General features: G+C 40.1%; 1 protein-coding gene across 1 annotated transcript in view; it reads right to left on the bottom strand.

The window, feature by feature from the left end:
- pcxb (pyruvate carboxylase b) overlaps positions 1–24,475 on the bottom strand; it is a 258,861-nt gene that overhangs the window by 195,752 nt on the left and 38,634 nt on the right. The window contains exon 8 of the mRNA XM_036597231.1: positions 16,284–16,402. Within this exon, the coding sequence (XP_036453124.1) occupies positions 16,284–16,402 (119 nt within the window). The remainder of the gene's footprint in view (positions 1–16,283; positions 16,403–24,475) is intronic.

Raw genomic sequence — 24,475 nt, 5'->3', positions numbered from 1 at the left:
CGTCCGCCACGGGCCGCACTGATGTGGGTGCGGCCATGCAAAGTGGGTCTTAGAGGGCACCATGCTCCTGGTTTAAAGGGGCTATTATTATTGCTTTTGTTACTGATGTTGATGTCATCAGTGTAGTTGTGCTGCTTGGTGTAAACCGTGTCTGAGGAGGGTGGGCTTTGCACTCAGCTAACGGTTAGTAGTGTCTAACCTCCTTGAATGTCATGTCCTCTTTTGTTACCTCCCTCCCTGTGTTTCATTTTTGGGTTAGCGCTGGCCTGGGCATTTCTTTCTGCCAGTTTGAGTGCAATACGCACACTGTTTTCAACGTTGTCTTCTACACTAATTGAGATATAATCAGGCTAATGTAAACTCAGGCCCAGGAGTTTTTTTTATGTAACTCAAGAGTCAAATTTAATAACAATAATAATAATAATAATAATTTGAAGCTAATTAACTTACAGCTCCCTCAGTAATAGTAGTCCAGACATCTTTGACATTCCTGTTCGCCAGCTGCTTGCTTGAATTTTCCCATTTCACCTTAAATGGTGCAGCAGTTACATTCTGGCACCTCAGGTTAAGGTGGAATGTAGAAAGCTAAAGTCGACGTAAAAGGCTGTTCTCCCTAAAGCCACCTTCCTATTCAGCATCTTGTTCAAATTCTTGTTCCCGTTCCACCTTAAATGGTGCAGCAGTAACATTGTTGCACATCAATTTTCCTGATACACCAAATTTAAGGAGTTTGTGAATAAGAAGCTGGCTTCAGCTTTGTAGAAAATGGTACCTCCATTTATTTTCTTTTTTGGGGCCTGAAGACAAGGCTAACAGCTAAACTGGGGCTCAATTTGACCCAATTCCTTAATCCTCAAATTCATAACAAGACCACGGAAACCATTTTTGATCATGGCCGAAGGAGAAGGAAAGTGAATGCAAAAGCATTGCAAGGCAACGTGTGTGTGGTAAGTTGAATGAACCCACTTTACCAGCCTAAAGCTAGTCTATATACCATTTAGCCGCACAGTGTGTTATTGTCTGGAAATGTGGCACCTGTCACGCAATGCTGATGTAAAAATCCACACAACGATGCTTCGAGCATGGCTATTTGGGGTAAACTGGGTAAATTACAGAGATTCTTTACCCCGTATAAATGGCCAGTCAAATCACAGACAAATTACATTACCGAACCTGCTTTGGTCAAACTAATCCAGCTTGAATTGCACTACAAACAACTTGTTTTTCTGTTTATATCGTAGATGTCGTCAGTACTTAAAGAACACTGAATAAATTCAGGTTTCAATAAATAAATAGTGTAATTAGTCTTTACAGTGGATGTGGTGCAGTATGTGAAATACTACATAAAAATCATTGTCAGTTTTTGATGGCAGTGTTTAAATGAGGCACTACTACTGCACTGTGTCTTACTGTCAGAATATTGATGTATTGTGTATCGTGAAAATGTCTAAGTATCGTCATCTGAAGTTTTAAATATCACCCCATAACAGACTTTGTTTTACAGCTGAACTACACATCAGTTCCCATAGATATTTACCACAAAATAACTATAATAACAAGATAATAATTCTCTAGACACAATTCAGCCAAGACCAACACAATAACTCAAGGTTCCTCTCAGGTTTCACTTTTCTAAATTAACTCAAATGCCAAAAATAACAGGATAATAATAATCATCTAATTCAGTTAAATGAACAACAAGCTCAAGCTTTGTAATTTAACTCAAATGCCACAAGTAACAGAGAATTACATTTCTATTTTCAAACGATAGGATTTTGGTCAATGCTCTAATTCTTCTAGCATTATGTTTCTCAACTGCTAACCTGGCAAAAGAACAAGGGCTGAAAAGGCAGAATAAGAGCCGAACATTGTTTCAGAACCTTAGAAGCAACACAGCGTTTGAGCATGCCATATATGGAAAGCGCTGCCATCCATCCATTCACCCATCCATCCATCCATCCATCATCTAAACCGCTTATCCTTCTGGGTCGTTGTGGGGTGCTGGAGCCTATCCCTGCTGTCATTGGGCGGAAGGCAGGATACATCCTGGACAGGTCGCCAGTCCATCCATCGCAGGGCAGACAGACAGACATACACATTCACACACACACTCACAATTGTAGGGGCAATTTAGGGGCAATTTTAGCATGGCCAATCAGCCTGACTGCATGTCTTTGGACTGTGGGAGGAAACCGGAGTACCCAGAAGAAACCCACGCAGACACGGGGAGAACATGCAAACTCTACACAGAAATGACCCTGGTCACCCGGCCGGGAATTGAACCCAGGCCATTCTTGCTGTGAGGCGACAGAGCTACCCACTGCGCCACCGTGCCGCCCTGCCGTATATGGAAAGCACTGCCATTTAAACCTTATATCGTCACAGGTTGAACAGAGTCATTTAAAAAAAAAGTTAGGGAAGGTATATTAAAGCCTGTACTGTGAAACCTTTTCTGCTGTGCTTAATAAGTATAATAAACATGTAAATTGAAAATCTGTAGTTTGAGATGTTTTCCACCATGACATTTAGTTTCCTCTTTTTTATAAATTTATAAATTTAAACATACAACATAGAAGCGAATAATGTTATCGTAAGAGATCAAGAGACTGTGACACACACAATCAATGTCTCAACACACAGCCTAGAGACAATCTTACATCAAAATGATTGACAGCTTTGTAATAACGCCCTCTCAGTGTAGAACAAACAATGGAGTTAGCACTCAATTCCTCTCACCGCCTGCACGAAAGGAAAAAGAAAATGTGGCTGAGGAAGGGGGGAAAAAAGGGAGGACAAGACACAAAGAGCAGGAGTAGAAAACAAAGCAAAAAAAAAAGAGCAGAGGTCCTCAGAGGAAGAAATTAAATTAGAATCAAAATGCATTTTTAGCTTTCAAATGAAGGTCAAAGAATGGACCCTGCAATGCAGCCAAAGCAGATTCTGGCTGATTTGCATACGTATGAATATTCAGTGAGAAATCTGACGGCCCACACCCCTTCCCGTTAAATAAAAGGGGTTAGTCTCAAGCTCCCTTGACTTGGTGCGCTCGGTGGGGAGTGTGTAGAGGGAGGGTAAAGGGGTCAAACAGAACTGACCCTTTATAAATTACACAGAAATCAAAGCTGTAGAAAAGACACAGCTTCCTTTAACAGCGTGATCCGTTTTTCCAAAGCATGTGATGCAATTTTCATCATCCCACTTCAAGGGCTTGTTAAGCTCAAATTAGATCCTGAAGAAAAAGCACAGATGTATATGGGGAATGGAGAGCTAAAAGGGTACAAATGTATGCGTGTGCAAGCCAGGGAGATGGAAAGCTGGGAGTTTTTAAATTTTTGACAAGCAAACAGTCCAGTTGCCACCAGAAGAGCTGATCTGCTTGCAAGACGTTCCATTTTTGGAAGCGAAGAGGTCTTTTTTTCGTCCTCTTATTTAATGCTCCTGTCAGCACTGAAGTTTCTCAGGTCGAAGGAGGATGATGATGAGGCCCTGTGGGGATTCTATGCAGTGTATGTGCGTGAGGTCAGGTAGTTCAATGGAAAGCCCTCAGAAGGCAGCACTACAGACGGAAGCTATAGGAGAACAGAGGAACCCAAGATCTGAGGCCACGAAACCCTTGAGCAAATTTATCACAGCCCAGCATGGGGCGGCCTCCTTATCACACAGAGCAGGCCTCAGCACGGAGCTTCACCCTCAGGCCCATTACTCCAATCATATCATGCACAGCCAGCCAAGGATCCCACACAGCAAGCCATCAGTATTGTTTTACAGCACTCAGTGGGGCCCAGCATAGAGCTCTACCATGGGCCTCATTCACCCTCTCAGGTCACAGTGAAAGGGCCCGAGTGAAATGCTCTGTTGTGAAGCTCGGTCAATGGAGCACACAGGGCAGGCTCCTTTGACCTACTGCAACAGCCAGACCACACTGTACAGGGACTGTTCTACAATAAAAAAACTATGAAGAACATCAAAAGAAGGCTGAGACAAAAGAGCACATGTTTAATGAGTCATCCAAGATGAAAGGTTTTCAATCAGACAAGAAAAGGGAGGGGGGGAATGCAGTGATGCTCAAAACTGTGAGTTCTTCAAATTACTGTTGTTTTAGGATACCACTTAACAAAAAAAAAGAACCACGACCCCAAATATACCGCATAGTTGCTCTTGTGAAAAAAACATGCAAGCACAATCAGCACAATGTGAAGCCAAAACTCTAGCCGGGACCCTTTAGGAGTCATTACATTTAATGAAATCCTGCCTCCTATGCCCAGTGGCTATAAAGCTAACGGCTATTGTGCTGCCAGCTTCCGGCTTTGTCTGGCACTTTTATCAAAGTGAGATAAGCCCCAGGTAGCTGCTGCCCTTTCATAATTTTGTGCTGATCTAGGACCAGCATCTTTATCACAAAATCCTTCACTCTGCTATTGCAGTCGATATTGCAAACCTGAGCTTGGATCAACTTCTGACAGCAAGAGATCAGGGGTCTCATTCAGCAGGTTTCCAGAATGTGGTACTTTCCCCCTGTTCCCAGACCAGCTGTCCAGCTTCTCTTAGAACGGGAAATGCTAGGATTCTGCTAGAGCAAATCAGTCCTACTTCAGCGCAAAAAAGGTGGCATCTCTGCACAGCGTCCATTCAGGGCGTGTAAACGATTCATAAGCAATCTGAATGATAATAATGAACGTTCATTGAAATGGCTCCACAGCACCAATGGAGCATTTTCCCCCATTCAAAAACAAATTTACTGTGAGGAAATGATGTTATAATGGGTTGGAGAAAAGTGTTTAATATTTAGATGCAACTGAGTGTGTGTGCGTGCGTGTGCACACGTGTCTGTGTGTGAGAGAATGTTATGCATTTTAAAGGAGATGGTGGGGGGATGGCTGACTATTAATACACATGCATGCACACACATTGTTACTGCAACGTTGTCTTTGCATAACTGATATTACTTTCTAATGGTTCTTAATGTTGCTATGAACATTCCAAATGAGAGTTTCTGTAGATGTTCAATAAATCAGACTATTCACAATATCCAGCAAAATCAGTTATTCTGACCAAAATGAAAAGGGCTAGTCTTTAATGAAGCGATGACTGATTCAGCAGAGCGTTTTTAAAATATAGCAAGGCACTACTGAATCAATCATGTTAAGTAATAATATTATGTAAATATATGTGTTCACTTAACCATTTCCAAATCCTAGTTATCATCCAGGACCTGGTTTTGCGACATAATCCTTCATTGAATTAAAACGTGCTGCTGATGGAACTCCATGTATGAACACTGATATGAGCTTGCATATCTTAAGTGCTGCCTGAGGAAGTTTTGTAAAAGATTTCAGACAAATTATGTTTTATCTGACACGAGTGCCATTCCTGTACTCCACTGGATAATAGAGATGAAACGATATTAAAATTTCATATCACAATTATCATGACCAAAATATTGTTCAAATGTGTTGAAAAGTAAAATAAATTAAAAAAAATACTGATACACAAACAACCCATTTCACCAACTTTTATATTAACACAAATAGAATTGGCAGCAATATGCACTTTTTGTTTGCATAAACATTAAAAAATAAGGTCAATACATTTTAGTATTACTTTTGTATTACTTACAATACTTGTAATACTCTGTAAACAAAAGAATAGCAAATGTATTATTATTACTGTTATTATTATTATTACTGTTATTATTATTATTGCTGTTATTATTATTATTATTATTATTATTGTTGTAATTATTTTATTATTATTATTATTATTAATTTCAATAACTGGGGATTTCCCTGCATAGAGAATTAAATCCGACCAACTCTGAGGTGGGTCTTAATGGAAAATTACTACTTCTAAGAAGTGCTGCACTCGGGGGATTTCTGTCTTAAATGCAATTGCAGCATTATTGTGCCGTTGTGGCGCTGTACCCCAATCAATACAGTGCACCAGGAAAAACAGCCAAAATCACAGAGGAATTGTGTGACCGCGCTGTGAGCTGCAGACAGTGTAGAACTCACACAGTGTGTCTTCACCTGTGGAGCTGCTTCTCTAAAGGCATTTTAAAACTAAAACATAACTTAAAATTAACATGCATCTGAGCTGCGGCAGAAACACTCCTAAAGTTTAATCTCTGAAACTCTGCTTTTCCTAAAATCAGCACACAGCGTTTACTCGCACAAGGTCCTGTCTCAAAGCACACTATCGTGGATCATGAAATAGCAAATCCTTCACCCAATGAGTGCAAGAAATGTTCAACTAAGTCATCTATAATCAACATTAACAACAGGCTACAAAGTCCCTATTTAAAACTCAATTGCTTGTTAATGATGATCGTGTTTGTTTGAACAGTAGCGCACTACGTAGGGGACACTGAGTGATTTGAGCCGGTGTTATTCTCAGACAGTAAACACTGCAAGCGAGACCAGAAAGGGGAGCTGTGCTGATTGAACTTTTGCAGCGTCTCGTTCCAGAGCTTGTGTGACTGTTAACTCAGAGCTCATTTTGGAGACTCTGCTCCACAGAAATGTTAAAAGCTTTAGTTTCGATTCACAGTTGATTCACCGATTTCTTTTTTTTTTACGCTAAAAGCTTCATTTTATATTATTAACGAACCATAAACATAAAAACCATGTCACTTCTTCTATTTCGAAGTCCCTACACACTTCTACGTTAAAGTTAACCTTGCATTCTCTAAAAAGTAGCGGGTGGTGGTCGCGAAGATGACTGGTAAGGTTTGATGTGTTGCCCCCTTTCACCGCTATTTTCTTTCGGCATGTTCTGCAGACAGGGTGGTCATCTGCAATTAACTTTCCTTCTGCATTCCTATAAAACCCAAAATATGACCAAACGTCAGACTTGGTCTTCTTAGAAGGCTGAAATATCTCCGAATCTCTGAGTTTTTCACACCGCGGTAATCGACCGCGGTTTTAACGATACTTTAAAGTTCAAACGGTACTACTAACCGTCATTAATTTTACCGCGGTTTACCGTGAAACCGGTAACCGTTTCATCTCTACTGGATAACCGAAACGTTCCCACACCATTTACTTGAATGTGCCCAGGGTGTCTGCAATCTCAGGGTTACTATACATCTAGAGCTAATTAAACGAGCCAAACTTTTACTGCTGGCGTGATCACGATCAGAAGACAATAAAATAGGTATAATGTAGGCCTGGGTGATATCTAAAAATAATTAGCACAATATTTTCTTAAAAAAAAAAATGCAGTTATTGACATCATACCACCACCACCACCACCCGAACCCCCAGCCCCCAACAACGCAATTTCCACTGTTACAGCGGCATTTTCATAATTCAGCTAACCACACTTAATCTATACATAAAATACTGTACACCAGCCATAGATGAGGATCAGAGGAATTGTCTTTTCAGGTTAGAGGTAACTTAGCTGCTCTATGCTAACTTTGTCATTTTAGCTCATTTTTTGCTGCAGTGAGTCATTTTGAGGCAAACTCAAGCTCCATAGTAAATCTGCATTCATTTTTGACTCCATTCAGGTAAAGCAAATTAAGGGGAATCCATGCTAGCATTAGAGTAGCAGAGAGAAATAACACAGGCAGTTTCTTAACATCGAGAGAGAGAGAGAGAGAGAGAGCGAGCGAAAGAGAGAGCGCACTTCCTAAATATAAAACCCAGTTCCCCAACATATTTTTCAAGCTGTTTAATGGTAAATTAGTTAATTCATTAATTACTAAATTAATTTAATGGTAATTCTCTCTCAGTTCTTTTACCTAAACAGTGATTATCATCTTTTACACTTCCTTATCAGGTTACTTGTCCATCACTGATCCGACTATATCGCCGACTATCATCTGGACCTAATGTGTAATATATACAAAGCGTACTTGTCCTAAATAATTTCATGATTTAATATGTTATAGTGTTATGTGTGAAATAAAAATGAGTTTTGCTACATTAGTAACGTAATAAGAGCTCAAGAGGCGGCACCAGCAGTGATGGCAGAACCACAACGTTTCTTCTAAAACTGCAACACAAGACTGGACATTGTATCGTGGTTTCGGTCTCGGTTTCAATCATTACACTTATCTGGAACCAAACCTGTTTTCTTCTAACTATTCTTGATAGTTTTTACAGCATTTATGTTTATTTGTATTCATACTAGAGATGGTCATTTAAGTCAAATTTGATATATGATTTTGTTAGGCATTATTTTAAAAAACAAATAAAATAACATCGATCCCAAAAAAAATAAGACTCTTCAAGCTACAGGATACTGGACACCAGACACATCAGATGACACCATACACAGTGCAGCCACTCAGCATCTTACTACATTACATATTACTGTATTATAACTACTGTATTATATTAAATTCAGACCCAGAGCTCAAATCCATAACAGCTGACATGTGATTTGAATTTACAAGACAGGAAGTCCAATCTAAAAAAACTGTCAACTTAAGATAAACAGACAAATTCTAATGTCTGTTTTGATCTCAGCTGACATCATTGTTTTTCACCTCATACCTTTTAGATTGAAAATGGCAAGTCTGTGAAGAGTTAGTTTGCTGATGTTAAACATGATAAAGTTACTAAATGATAAAAGTTCCATTCCATTATATTTATACGTGAAGATATGCAAATTAGCGCCTCTCTTAGGTTCTCAAAAATGACTACTTGAATATTCTAAAATTCTGTCTAATTTATACTAATGTCATACTGTGTTTTTACAAAGAAGAACACACAAACTGCTGAGATAAATGTTTCTGAACAATTTGCTTAAGTGCCCAAGACTTTTGCACAGTGCTGCATATCACCAAAGAAAACCATGTATCTCCATTTTTGTTGATTTTAATTTTTCTACACCATTTCAAAACAACAGCTGCCCTTTATGGCGCGTGAAAAATTCATGATGATTGTACAAAAAGAAACCAAAATCATTTGGAAAACAACTATTTATATTAACTTATATTGAAAGGTAAGAGTTTTTTTGCCTTCTCCTTTAAACTTATGATTTTGGAGACTTGTTTCTCTTTGGACAGCAATGATATTTAAACACTGTGGCAAAACAAGTATATCCATCATACCGTCGGACTCTGTTTCTTCAGGAAAATTACCAACTAATTACTGTCCATTAATGAAGGAGGTACATTTTTATTAAAGCAATGGCAATACTAGTATACTACTAGTGCAGCTCTACACACACCTAGACACACACTCAGGACAGGCCGCTGGGTTGAACAGGAAAAGAAGGAGCAGCACAGAGGAGATAGAATGTTAGTGGGAGGTCACACACTCAATAAAACAAACTGACAAGAAAAGAAAAAGAGCAAGACACAGGCAGAAAGGACAGGGAGGGGAGAGGATGGCATGGAATGGACCGCAAACACAATGAGAAAAATAATAGCAAAGGCACGTTGGAAAAAAACACTGGGAGACCAGGGGACGGTGGAAAGACCAGAATAATGGAAAAAGGGTGATGGGGAAAGGGCTAAACGTAAGCAAGGGAGTGACAGAGAGAAGGAAAGAGAGGTTACAAACAGAAAAAAAGACGAAAATGTTTATTATTGTCACTGTAAGTGGCAAAATGGCTTTTTTCCCTGAGCCAACCATGTACATCTGAACAAACAAATAAACAGTCTAACAAACTAACTAATAACCACTGATGAGCAAAGCAGAGAAAATAAATGAAGTGACTATTTAGGTAATGAGTGAATGAAGAAAGCAATAAATAAACAAAAAGCGCCTATGGATGCACTCAATTTGGGCAACACACATACAATAAAATCATGTATGCATGTCAGGTCAGTTTTTTGTCCTTAAATAGCTAATGCTGTGATGGCACCACAGGAGAGCCATAGTGTTTGGGTAAGTGAACACTTAATCTGTTTTAGCGCACCATGCTCTCCTATTGTCACCCCATCAGTGCCCATTCAGGCCTTAATGACACGAACAATGTGTCTATTACTGATCTCATTTCCATTTCAATCAATGCAAATTAGAACCATTTAAAGCCCTGCGCAACCAAAACACACGCTTACAGATCGAAAATACTTGTTCTGACAAGTAAGAAATATGGGGAGAAAAAAATATGCAAATATACACAGAAAACATTCAACAGAAAGTTATAACATGAAATGGAAATGAAGACGTTGCCTTATGTCTGAAACATTATGTCAGGGTGATACAAAGCACATATATATATACACTACCTAATTACAGAAATATGCAGAGAAAATGTTCAATATTCAAGCTAATGCAACAGGGAGGGCTGTGTGGATGGGTATGTGTATTGGTGTGTGCAGTCCTCATTTACCCAGATGTTCTGCTTCTCTGCTATTACCACTGCTGGGATGTAGAAGGGTGAACAGAAAAGGAGAGACTGATATTCACAAGGCCACCAGCAATGCTGTGCTATCACACAGACAGCTCACAGCACACACATCCCCATACACCAGATCTGGCTGTTGGCGCATATGCGTGTACCAAAAGTAACATAACTAGAGGCAATACTGAAAACAAGAATTACTAATGTAGACTAGCATTTGAGGAAAAAAAAAGAGTATCCTAGACAGGATGAGTCTGATACAAGGGGCGATAAGTGCAGCAGCGTCTGCTGAGTGCATGAGAGGAGTATAAAAATAGATATAAGAAGGAGAAAGTGGGAGAGATGAACGAGTAGCAGGATGAGGACATGAGCATGACATCCTCTCAATTGCAGGCAGTTAACTAAATGATAGCACCACTTATCTATCTATGGGACGAGAGAGACAGAAAGACAGGGAGCGATGTGAGAGTAAGTAGGAGAGAAAAGTGAAAAGAAACGCAATATACTCTATGTAATACCTATCTTACCAATAATTAGAGCCTTCTCAAGCCAGACCACAGTTAACAGGAACACCACAGATTTTTTGAAAACTTACCAAGTCAGAATTGCAAAGCGCAGAAGCATTTGATGGTTCATAAAAACATGAAATGGATATGAAGCCTATGAATAATGCCTGTGACAAGTTTCTGGCCTAAAATGCATTTTTTAAACATATGCAGGGTGGAGAATTAACATTCTAAGGCAAAGTAGCACGTAAACAAAAAATGTAATTTTTTCTGATTTACCACTATTTTACCATTATCCATATTACATACGAAAGATATGTCTAGGTTCACTTGTTTTACAGAGTGAATGAATTGGCTGTATGCTCTGTAGAGATGGAGACACCATTGATCACGGACACCTTCAAAAATTAAGCAAAATCCGTACATCAAACCACACTGAATTACTTTGTTAAAGGAACAGTTTTGCAAAAAAATAAATTGTACATGATTTTCCACTTACTCCAAATAGTCACCAAACTATTTTCACAAATACAAACCAAAATCTTCATATATGCGCTTCAAATCACAACAATAAGCTAAGCAAACTAAAAAAATTAGCAAAATGTACAGACCTTATTTATAAATTTAAGATAAAAGTTGAACTGGATTATTTACTTAAAGTTCAGCTGTTTGGTACTACTGTGCCTTCAAACTCTGGGAGGCTGTAGTGCCAGGGCACGTTGCAAAACGTCACTACACAGGTACATAGCTTTTAGTACAATAATACATACGGCTTGCTTACTATAGCTGGAGTTAGAAGTTGTATGTCAAATAATGATACACCTACGTAAATGCGGTGTGGAGTTTGAATTTGTGCGTAGCCTGGTACATTTCCACAGATTTCCTCCTGAAATATACACATGAAAACTGTAGCTTTTGGCTACTTTACCCTGAGCAAAATTGTGTGTGGGGTGATCATTTTTCACCTGACAATTCCCTACAGATCTCCAGCAGGATATTGAAAATCTACCGCTATACCAGGCAAAACGTTACAGATGACACCTCAAAGAACTAAATCCAAATTAAGCACTGTTTATTTTTTCTCCTTCTCTGTTGTGCTCACCTGCTGTCATGTCCTGCGCAGTTACGATGTGGGTCCGGCATCCAACTGAGTCACTGTTTAATGCGTATATTCAGGTTCTAACAAAGATCGCGTGCACAACGAGTGGTCTTTAAATTTGTAATTGGACACTGTATTGATTTTCTCAGTACAGTCGCTTTGGCTTAGCTTGTCAACTTGCATTACCCAACGATGTGTCTGTGTTGTTAATTCCCTTAGCCACATCTTTGGTTGGCTTACACAGAATAATAGCAAACTATGCTGGAAAGAAGTGATTCCAGTTGTTCTAAATGGACCTTCTAAACGCACTTCCATTTAACTATGTGAAGTTTTTTGTTTTTTATAGTTCACAGTAAGTCATACAGTGTTTTCAACCACATCAACTTGTCTGTGCAATATGAATTAAGACCTGGATGTGGTTTGTGTGGGTTAAGAGAAGTTTTAGGCTTGTATTTATGGAAACAGTTAGGGTGACTATTGATGTCAGCAACGTTAGCCTCATAGCTGCAAAGCTGGACACCAAACATGTATTGGCTGTTGGACCCTATGTGGGGTAAGTGAAAAGTCATGTGAATTTGATTTTTGGCCATACGACTTCAACATCTCTGCTGAAATTTCCAAAAAAAGCAGTGGAATTCCCCTTTACATCAATGGTTTGGCCAATAAATCTAATTTTATTGTCATTGTCAGTGTCAGAAACCACAAAAGCAAGTCTATTTGAATTTACTTAACAACTCATTGTGGTTTTTATGTAAGTGTATGATGCACATGCTTCTATTACTTGTTTCCTACATTAGCCTCATAGCGCTAATGCAAAACTAAAGAAGAAAACTTTAGACACCAAATGTCTTGGCTGATCAACAACATTTAGGGTAAGGTGAAAATCAACTGGCTAAATTATAGCATTAAGGCAAGTAAGAGCAAATGGCCGCAACAGTGGCTATTACACCCCAGTTCCAAATGATAAATAACACATTAGTAGCAATAGATTACAGTCAGACTGGAATGAATACATCAGACATACCTATAAAATATTTCAATGAAATATGCAAATGCTGTGTTTGTACGCTTCGCCAGGACGCACAAACACGCATTCACAACTTCACACCAGCTATGCAGTGACAGGTCAATGTCCACAGAAATCGACGGATGATGTATTTCAGTCTCTGCTCTGCAAATGTGAGCTGGCAGCAGAAGCCGTGGAAGCCAATTCAGTGCGACAGTGTCAATTGCACTTGGCAGGTTTGATATCTATTATATATGAACCTCCATTTCCCCAAACTTGTTCTCACAAATGCTAAAGAGTGTGTATGTATGCCTATATAAGTGTGTGTGTGCATGTGTGTGTGTGTGTGTGTGTGTGCTTCAGTGTGCATCTGTTTGCATTTGTATACAGAGGAAGGGGGGCTGTGGGAATCGGAGATGAGAGCGCCATCAATCACTCCACTCATCAGTCTGATGTGTGTGCGTGTGTGTGTGAGAGAGAGCTAGGGCGATATCAGGCTCATCTCTGTGTCATTACAGTGCAGCTCATAGGTTATCGGAGGAAGCGAGGGCTATTTATATCCTCAGTCTCTTCTCCCCCTCTTTCTGAAAAACGTGCTTTTTGTAAGGGTGAAACAGTACATCTCAACACAAAGCATCACAATGCCAAATGTGCACTGAAGCCTGGTCATTTGACAGTGACAGCAAACTTGACCTACACCATCACAATCAACTTAACCCAGAACAGTGTGCTAAATGTTACTCATGCCAGCACGTTAAACCTAACCCACACCGACACATTCAACTTAACCCAACTTCACCATGTTTAATATAACCCACACCAGCAGGCTTGTTCCACAACATCACATACTACTTAATCCACACCACACTAGCATAGTCAACTTAATCCAAATCAGCATGGTCATTTTAACACATGCCAGCATATTCAACTCAACCCTCACCATGTTTTTTGGCTTGAGCCACACCAGCACATTCAACTCAACCCAGACCAGCATGTTCCTGCACCAGGACATACCACTTAATTCACACCAGCACAATCAGCATGTTCATTCTAACCTATACCTGCACAATCAACTCAATCCACACAGCACATTCAACTCAACCCACTCCATGTCAATCAGCTTAACCCACACCAGCATGTTCAGCCTAACCTACATCAGCACAATCAACTTAATCCAAATCAGCACGGTCAACTTAACCCACGCTAGCATATTCAACTCTGGGTCTACCACCTCCTATCTCAAGTCTCAATGGAAACCTGTGCCAACACATGAATGCAGTCCTTTTCGTTAAATTCAGATGTTGTTCAAAATATCATGAGAATATCAAATTGTGGAGCCAAAACTGAGAATTAAATCAAATCATGAACTGAGTATATCATAGGGTTGGGCAGTTTCCACCTAACGTTAGCTTGTTGAGCAGGATACAGACCCAATCAGCACCACACTCCAGCATATTTATTAGTTTCGCCTGCAAACCTGTTTGCTGGACAGACATTTCTTATTGTAACTTCTTGAGAGTTTCACATTTATGGAAACAGTGTTTTGTGATACAAGTTTCTGTTAATTAGATTCTAGACTAAGATTGCTCAAAAATTAGATTATCTATAATAATCTCAGCTCATCTTGAAATTAGAAAAAAAAATTCAGTGCTACTGAATGAATAGCCGTTTTGGAGTCGAAAGATCTGCCTCATTGAAAAGAGACAAACATGCCCATCACTAGTTGTGCAAGTATGCATGTTGCTTTATACTGCATTTTAATATCAAACAGCCCTGACACCGCAATCTTTACAGCACACCTATAGACTCTACAAAAAAACACTTTTCCTAGTTTTAACTTCTCAAAGCAATCAAAATGATACTTAATATTAATAGAATACTTAATTGAGGAAATTGTATAAGTGGGCCATTTAGCTGCTTTCTGTTTTGCTTAGCATCCATTTTGGGAGCCTGCTTAAGTATCAGTGAGTCCAAGATTGCCTGTTCCTGTGAGGCAGAGTAAAACAAACTTTTAACCTTTTTTACATTCACTGGCACGAGACCACAGGCAAAAGACATGAGTCAGCAGTAAATCAGCAGTTCTTAACTAAACCGCCAGACTTGACCGATGTGCAGGTTAATTATTTAATTAAGTTATTAATTAGGCTTTTTGTGATATGCACTATGAGTCAATAGGCTAATTTTCTCATCTCATCATGACCTGTAAATTTAGTAGCATCCGAGGCCAGCGGCACGCATCATTGGAAATCAGCACGTTTGTATTCACGCATAATGATTTGGTAGACAATTCTTGTCAAAAACTGTTCCCGCATGGGTGCTCCTGAATCAAAACTGTGGTCGCATTTTTGAAACAAGGTGCAAATGTGAGCATTTTGCTCACACTGCAGAGCCCTGTTAGGTATTTTCTGGTGCTGATATAGCAGCACATCAGACATAAAAAGAAACTCATCACCGTGGGAACCATTTGGTTCTACAGTTGGAGGTCAATAGCATCTGAGAAGCGATTAGAGGGTGCTTAATTGTTGGATGGGAATGCATATTGGACATCTCTGACTGTGACTGTTTTCAGGCAAATCTTGCAGACTGGTCCACCACCCCGCCCCAACTAAAATGTGAAAGGGTGTAATGTGTTTATTTGTCTGTTTACAAGATTTGACACTGGTTACTCTGAAAAAATGTCATTTTGAAACACCATCACCATTTTGAAATACAGTGGTATAACTGATTACCGTTAAAGCACCCAACCCCAGTGCTTATTTGGTTTCTCTAGCTATCTGATTCCTTCTGTTCACTCACTCTCTCTCTCCATCCATCTCTCATTCCCCCTTTTCCTCCTGCCTCTTTCATCCCTCTCTCTCCTTGACCAAGTTCTCAAGGTGGAGGTGGCATATTTACAGTCATTCTAGAGACAATGCACCTGTCGGAGTGTGTGAGGGCACACACATTCACAAGCGCTGAAGTACGCTGAACTGAAAAAAAGGCTCTAATTTTCATGTCCTACAGTCAAGCAGCTACACAAAGGCGATGCAGCACAACCACACAGACACACATTCACACATACCAGCCACTCCACTGTCTTTCACTTCAGCCAAGTGCTGTTAAATATTTCTAAAGAATATTTACATATTAAGTACATAAAGGAAGAGACAAACAATAGAGTATGAATAGTCTCTCTGGGAAAAGCATTTGTAGAGACAGAATGATGAGACAGAAAGGCTGTGTGACAGTGTGGTACTGAGTGAATGCTAAAACACTAAAATCAGTCCATTCTTACACTATCAAATAAACATCTGCTTTATTTCTGTATCCATGGAGAATACATTAAGGTAACTATGGGTGATGTTAATATTCTACGTGATTGGATACTCACTCAGTGATCTCCTCGGTAACAGTGTGCTCCACCTGTAGGCGGGAGTTGACCTCAATGAAGTAGTGCTTGCCATGTTTGTCCACCAGAAACTCCACTGTGCCTGCGTTCTCGTAGCCCACCTATATAGCACAACAAAAAAAAACATGACTAAAAAGCACTTGGCATTTAGCACAGGACAAAATGAGCACTTCAAAATATCAAACACAACCACTCCTGTGCAACTTCACATTTCTACTTATTAGAAGGAAGCTAAGAAGCTGTAAAATAATGAATAAGATTTCGGACATGTCCAGAATTATGAATAGAGATAATAGATAAACAACTGAGAAACACCGTAAAGAATGAAGCTATAACAAAATTAATGTACAGGACAGCATCGATTCTCATGGCAGATTACTTGAGGAAAACTGTTACAAATAATTATAGTATATCAGTTAATAACCTGTTCCCAAAACATTTGTAATATCGAATTAAACCTCTAAAACCAGCTGTGTTTGTAGTTTGTGAACCTTCTTCCACAGAAGGCACCGAGCAAACTTAGCCCAAGAAGAAAGATGTCACCAAACAGCAGAGAGGCAGGATCATCTGAAACTGGCCTCAGTATCATTACTCATAAAACTGAAAATGATGTAGAAGCCATGGGCAAGCACGTACTTTGAAAATATTACAGATTCCTATGGTCAGTTCATTTCCAGATTCTCAGCTGAGCTGAGTAGCCTCAAGCCAGTGACTAGCTAAGGTCATTTGCTCTGGCACTTTCTGAACAAGGCCTCATATCAAATTATAGAGAACTAAGAATTTTATAAGAATAAGTCTGTCAATTTCTGCCATTTTGCTCTCACCTCTTGGTTTCTATCCACTTTTTTAATCTGCTCTGGACATACCATAAACCCTGAGAGAGTAATGCAGTTAACAGCTTTCGGCACTAAGGGACTCAGCGGGAGGAAAATTGATGTCACTATTTCTGAAGCAGGCTTTCTGAATCCTGTGGGAAATCCCATTCACTCATAACACTCTATGCAACCTTTCAACATCTGCCAGAAATCACCCCTCTCTACTGATCTGGGATTGGCTCACTATATCCAAATCCTACAGTCAGCCATTATACGAAAAAGTGCAGAACTGATCTTAAATCGGCGTAACTGGGGAACTTCTAGCAGCACCTTTCAAGCTCTTGGTGGAACTGATCCATAGGCAAAAGGCCAATTCTGTGGAACAGCAAGGCGCCAATGGTAAGAAGGGAAAAGATTTTTTTTGTGGTGGGGGGTGAGGAAGAGTGGAATCAGCACGACTCCTGGCCTGGATGGGAGCCAAAGTAAAGCTCCATATTCCAGACTTGGAGGAGCGAGGAAGTGAGGGATGAGAGAAAAAAGGACAGCATGCTGAGGGAAGGTGAAAAAAAAACCAAAAAAACAAAAACATGGTGACCAAAGAGGAAAAAAAGAGATTGAAAGCTGTCTGCAGAAAGTGAACACTTAGTGGCTGGCGTAATGAAGAAAGCTGAAAGCTATCGCCATGGTGATGCTGGACGCTGTGTAATTATGTATATCAGGGCAATTCAGACAGGTCATGACCCAGAAAAGCTTCAGCTAGGAGATCACTGAGTTATTAGCTATAATAAGGTCCCCTACCCAATCCTCTCTCTCTTTCACCCGCTGTCCCTCTATCGTCTCTTGTCCATTCTTTCTCTGTCTCTACTCGCCCTCTCCATCTACTCTCTACTCTTTGATCTCTCGTCTTTCTTCCCAGCCCTCTCTCTCTAGTCTCTTTCCCTCTCTCTCTCCCTCTCTGAGGGGATTGAGAATAATCCGGTGCCAAAATTCACTGTAATCTGATCCAATTTCTCTCCACAATTCAGAGCTGCCTACTAATTCCATATTCCATATCACAGTGAGCCTGCCAACAGCAAACACACACACACACACGCACGCAGCACATGCACTCTCCCACACTCACACATCCACATAAGCTCACATACACAAACATCCTTATAGACACACACGCACACTCAATCACATGTTCCTCCACACGTACAGAGACCCACACACTCATTCACACAAGCTCTTCCATGCATGCTCACAAATAGTAAAGTATAAAGATGTTATCTGTTCTGTTTGATCATTTTTCTGTTTGGCACAAAGCCACTCACACACATTGGTGTTGCTATACTTGTGAGGACTTCTGCATTACTGTAGATAACTAATACTACACCTACAGTTAAATCTGTCCCTAACCTTAACCACAAGCACTATTTCTGCTCATTTAGTTGTTCCAGAAATGTCCGCACTTCACAAAACTGTCATGTTGTCCTATCACCATGAGGATGTTAGGTTCTGACAAAGTGCTAAAGACAAGTACACAAACACACGGAAACACCTACACTCTGTTCTTCATAAACACACTCAACGATTTCCATTCAAAAATTTATCCTACTGTCAAACACACAAACACACCGACTGACTCCATTTATTATTCACGCCCCCTCCCCCGTTTTCCTCCTCTTACCCCTTCACCCCTCCATTCACTCCAGGCTTTCATTCAGTCCAGTGGGATTTGACGTGTTTTAATCTGCACTGACTAATGTGACCATGTTGACAGAGTTCAAACTGACACTGGTAAATATCATCAGAGAGAGCGAGAGAACAGGAAGAGAGACACAGAGGAAAAAAGGGAGAGAGAGAGACAGAGAACAATAAAGAGTGAGAAAAGTGAGAAGAGAGATAGAGAGACAGATAAATAGAGAGGAAGAGAGATAAACACAGGGAGAGAGACAAGAGAGAGACAGAAAGCGAGAGAGAAGGATGAAAGGATAAGAGGCATGCAGTAAGAGCGGAGCAGATGGTGAGAAGATGAAGGAAGGACAGAGGGTGAAAAACAAGAGGAGAGAAGGAAGACCCTGCTTGGACAGCACAAATGTCACAAACTGCACAGACAGACAGGTACATAAGGAGAGAGAGGGAAAGGGGGAGAGAGAGAGAGAGAGAGAGAGAGAGAGAGAGAGAGAGAGAGAGGAGGGGCAAAGAAAAAACAGGACAGATGGTGAAACAACAGACAAGATAGAGGGAATAAGAGATAAACAGAATGAGAGGAGACAGGCAGGATGAAAGACAAAGAGAGAGAATGAGAGCGAGAGACAGAAACAGAGACCCAGAGAAAGAGAGAATAAGGGAGAATGAGACAGAGAGTGAGAGAAAGGGAGAGAGAGAGAGAGAGAGAGGAGAGAGAGAGGGAGAGAGAAAGTGAAAGTAATCAGTGTCTTTTTGATCAGATGCATTTGCAATGACACGCATGATTATAATCGGCTTTCTGTTGGAGAGGACAAGCGGCTGCTATGGTGACAGCACACCTACAGATGTGACCCAGAATAAACGAGAGAGAGAAAAAGAGAGAGAAACAGAGACAGTAAGTGAGGGAGAGAGAGAGAGAGAGAGCACAAGAAAAAGAGAATAAACATATGATCTTTCTTAGATCTCAACACTGAAAGAGTATATAAGACTAAAAGACCTCAGAGAAATGAATTGCTCCACTGTTTAGGCTTTTAAGCTCAACCATGAACAGTTCACAGCGCACCAAGCTGTTTTTAGAGAGGCTTTAACTATTTTAATTATTGTCCTACTGACACAGCAGCTAATTTTTGTGGTTTTTACATTCAGGGTTTCAGAAAGGATCGCCCTGTATGGACCGAGGCAAACAATAAAGAAAGAGCCTCTCATCTCAGCCGGCCCATTGGCACAATGGGCTTTAATTAAAAAGGCTTTGTTTTTAGTGCTAATGAGTTGGCAAAGCATTTTTAAGGGCAAAAAGGGGAGTGAGACTATGATGCAGGGGGCCTATTTTCTACACTTTGTTTCGTACACTGTTCGTTAATAAAACATCCAGACAGATGAAATACAACCATGGTGTGCTGCCTGGTTGATAGCTGTAGTGACAACAGCAACGAAAAACAAGAAGGGGTAAGCTTTATCGCATCCCTGCTGTCTCACGTCACGAGGGCAAAGATCATTTGAGTGTCGAGAACTGTTCATGATTGACAGTAGACACGGACCGATAATTGATTTATGCTTAACTGTTTATGTTATAACTGTTTTTATGATTAACTGTTTATGTCTCACTTAGAGCTCTTATGCTTTAGCTAAACAATAAATACAGTTGACACAAAAACATTAGCAGGGCTCACATAACTTAAGCTAAGGTCAAGCTAACACCGATCACCCCATCAAATACAGATCCGTAGCTATTACTCACTTTTGCACTTATGACGTTTGATAATGTAACGTTAGCTGATGGTGAAAAAGACGCCATCTCTGAACCGCAGATAAAATTTTGTTTGTAGTGGTTTTTTAATGCATTTTTCTTGTGATATGTATACTGAAGCAGTACTATTGTAAGGTAATTACAAGATAACTTATCAATTTAGTACGGATCGGGCAGGAACGGGATGTTTCTTCTGGGTTTTGCAAGTACTATCTATACAGGAGCTATGATCTAACGTAGCTAACAAGTAACAGAAGCTTACACACCAGCAATTAGCATTGTGCAAACTACATGTCTAAGGCCCTGATTATACCTGGCATTAACATGCGTCTTGTGGGATCCCATCATAAGTGGACAGCGCTAGGGCCCACTGGAGACACCTGATCTGAGATCTGATCACCTTTGGAGGTAGTCCAGGGCCGCAACATTTGTAGTGTGAACGGCTAAAGCCCCAAACAGCCTCACCTAATCAACTGCACCATCATAGCACAGAGAAAAGGAGCAGCGAATCTTTTGTCTCTTATCCTGTTAGTTTAAGTTGCATTAGCAGTCCATGCAATCATGTATGTGTAAACAAACTTGGACAATTTGGCTGCTTGTGGAAGCAGATGGGCACGTAACATATGCTGCAAGTGTGCCACAGAAAAAAAACATGCTAGTAATTAATACATTGCGAACACAAAGTTATACAGGCCCTATCCCATTTCACCCCTTAGCCCTCTGTTTTGCACGTTCACCTCTAGGGTTAGGGTGTCCCAATTTTTGTTGGGATAGAAGGGTAGGGCGAAGTGTTAGGGCTACATGGCCCTCCAAACTGAGGTTTTTCAGAGGCACACTCCAAACAGAGTGTTATGAGGAAAAAAAAAAATAAAATGCATGAGCGACCAAAGAAACCCAGAAATGTAAGTATTTTCTCCATTAAAAAATATGATGGGCTCCCGAGTGGCGCAACCATCATGGCGCATATGATGCCCTAAATGTAACTAAAGCCCAGCAGCGAGGTTACTGAACTTTTCCCTTCTTTGCTTTCACTGAAGACAGGCCGGGTCGCGTACAGAGCACCGCTAGTAGCTGTTAATGAAGCAATGTTTTTTTTTATTTGAGCGTTGTCCCATTTCGTAGGGCAAGATTTCAACCACTACCCCTTGTAACTCAGTTCCAAGGGGTTAGGGTGACACTCGAAAACAAGGGGTAGGGGTAAAAAAGAAGAAATGGGATTGGGCCATAGTATAAGCACAAAATCCAACTGTGTTTTATTTATTTTATTTTTTTTCTTTAAGTGAACTAGTTATGGTTTTTCAGTCCATGTCATGGCATACATGAATGCTAACTTTATGTAATTTAATGTAATTTTAATGTAATTTTCATAGGCTTGTAGATGCTTTGTAGCGTAATTAGCTAATAATATAATCCTGACAAAGATAACTGGTGGTTATGCGAAACTAAGCAGCTTGCCTGCACTCCCGCGTGCTTGTCCACCATAGTGACACTCATTGTGTGGTGTGGCATGCAATTTCTCATGGTTTTGTTTAGCCGAAACACACACACAAAATATCTATGTGCTAACATACAAACGTTTACTATTGTGCCTGGGGTGTGGAGGCATGATGGGTCTGGAGGCTGTTCGGCTGTGTTGTGGGGGTTGCATGCTCTACTCCAGTGATGCACATTACAACAGAGAGATGTGGGTGAGTGCAGACAAGGACCATAGCCCAAAGCAGTTGGTTGCAGAGTGGTTACAACTGTGCTCGTCTTAGGGGCAAGAGCATTGGTTGTCACCCCACCTGCGATTGTTGCTTGCCATGAAAAGCCATTTCTAGATAACATTATGTTATACAGAGTCAGAATCCATCTAAGCAACTCTATATGACACTCAACAATAGTTACTACATTTGAGTAAATCTGTTTTTTCACCGAACTCTCACTTTTATCAAAAAAAAGTCAGCGTCTGTCTCTCTCACACACACTCATGCTGGACTGCTTGCAGGAAATACAAAGCCAAAGCTCCCTGCATTGACATCTCACTCGTTTAAAGCCTTTATGTATGTAAGGATACAGAATATGAGTGCCTGTTTTAAAGTAGTAGAACTTTAAGACAAGCTTTTATTTTTCTCAGTGCTCTCCAGTAAACGAGAAGTCTCAATGGGGCTTTCTTTTCAAATATATAAAAAAATAAATAAATTAACACCAGTGAGTAACTGCTAACAATACAAAGTCTACAACACTCATTATTTTCTACCCGCAGGATGTTCTGGGTTATAAACTTATAAAGCATTTTAAGTCAGTTCAGTAAATATGTTGCTTTTGTTGCAAATTTATTATTAACATTAAAGTATTAAACAGAGTCATAATAGTATTTCATTGATTATAGCCATGATGTAATGCTGTATGCTGCACTAGAGCGGAGACTAAAGGGGCTCCAGTGGACTATATTAAACAAATGCGTGCGCACACACACAAACACACACATTCTAAGAAAACTCTAATGGGCAGGCTTTTCAGTTATGCTGTAACTATATGAAGTCAAAAGACATCAATGAAGTCCCAGGTGGTACCTCCCAGGGGAGGGGGAGAGAGGGGGAGAGAGAGGGAGAGAGGACAGAGAGAGAGAGAGAGAGAGAGAGAGAGAGAGCGCGAGGGGGGGGGGAGAGAGAGGGAGAGGGAGAGGCCAATTTCCACTGATAAAACCTATTAAGAAAAGAGCTTTAACATTTTGGCTGCATCTAAAATCCAGTAAATCCATCAAAATATACCACAGTATGAAGCACTTAAAAGCATGGAGCTCAGTCCTAAACCCAGCCCACTCAGTCAGCTGGCACCAATATTAACTAACCTACTGACCCCTAACACACAGTTAAGTCATAGTAAACCAAACTATCAAACAGAGCAAAAACACCTATTGGGACAATGACACCAAAACACAACCTGAACTCCACGTCCTAAACAGAGAATATGAACTGATGGAGTATCTAGAGCAGAGACAGATCCTGACCAAGTACAGGGTTCATATTTACATAAAAACAGGCAGATTAAAAAAAAAATCCTGGCTGTGCAAAGAGGAAAAAACTTGTGGTCACTGTGAGAGGGCTGAGGCTGAGACAGAACTGCACTCTCTCTTCACTGTGAAAAATTCAGCACAAACCTGAGAACATTTTACAACAGAATTGAAAACCATCCCAACAAATTTTGAAATTCTAACACAATCTGAAAATCACAAATTCTCTCCACAGCGTCTCGCACCGCAAAATACATGGCATCGTCAATGCCTGAGGAACAGTAACACTCTCCAAACCTACAAACTTCTCCCTGTGTATGAGAATTGAAATATATCTTGTTTATCTCTGCACTATTTTTAGCATTATTAACATTTTTATTATTATTGTTGTCTTATTGTATTTGTTACTATTCTTTATTTTCTGATTTTTTTTTCGTAATGTTGCTATTATTATTAGCTCTATAAATGTTATTAGTTTCACAGAACATGCTCAGATTTTTTTTTTCCTCAAGAACAAATTTAAGAAAAAACTTTGAAAGAAATTGGTCAGAGAGAGAAAGAAAAAAGGGAGAAAACAGAGATAGAGAGAAAGAGAACAAAACAGAGTAGAGAGAGAGAAGATGGGTAGAGAAGGAAAAAAGTGTGAGAGAAAGAAGATGGGAAGAAAGAGAAAGAAAAAGAGAAAGACAGAAAGGGGAACATATATGCCGTGTCCAAAATGGTCCTCTACACTATTATAGGAAACAGAATTTGTGACTGTACCAAACAGACACTACATCATACAGGTTTGCTATTCACTGTGCGACAGCAGAGTCTGTAGCATAAGCACTATAAAATATCACGACACCTGTCCAATACAACCACTTAGACTGCTCACGTGAGAACAGTAACAGGTCTGAAGAGAGGTCTATGGAGACGATGCCCTTGTAGCTGGGCTCAGTAA

The sequence above is a fragment of the Colossoma macropomum genome, unplaced genomic scaffold, assembly GCF_904425465.1.
Source record: "Colossoma macropomum unplaced genomic scaffold, Colossoma_macropomum, whole genome shotgun sequence".
Taxonomy (NCBI): Eukaryota; Metazoa; Chordata; class Actinopteri; order Characiformes; family Serrasalmidae; genus Colossoma; species Colossoma macropomum.
This window is presented reverse-complemented; position numbering and strand designations above follow the sequence as displayed.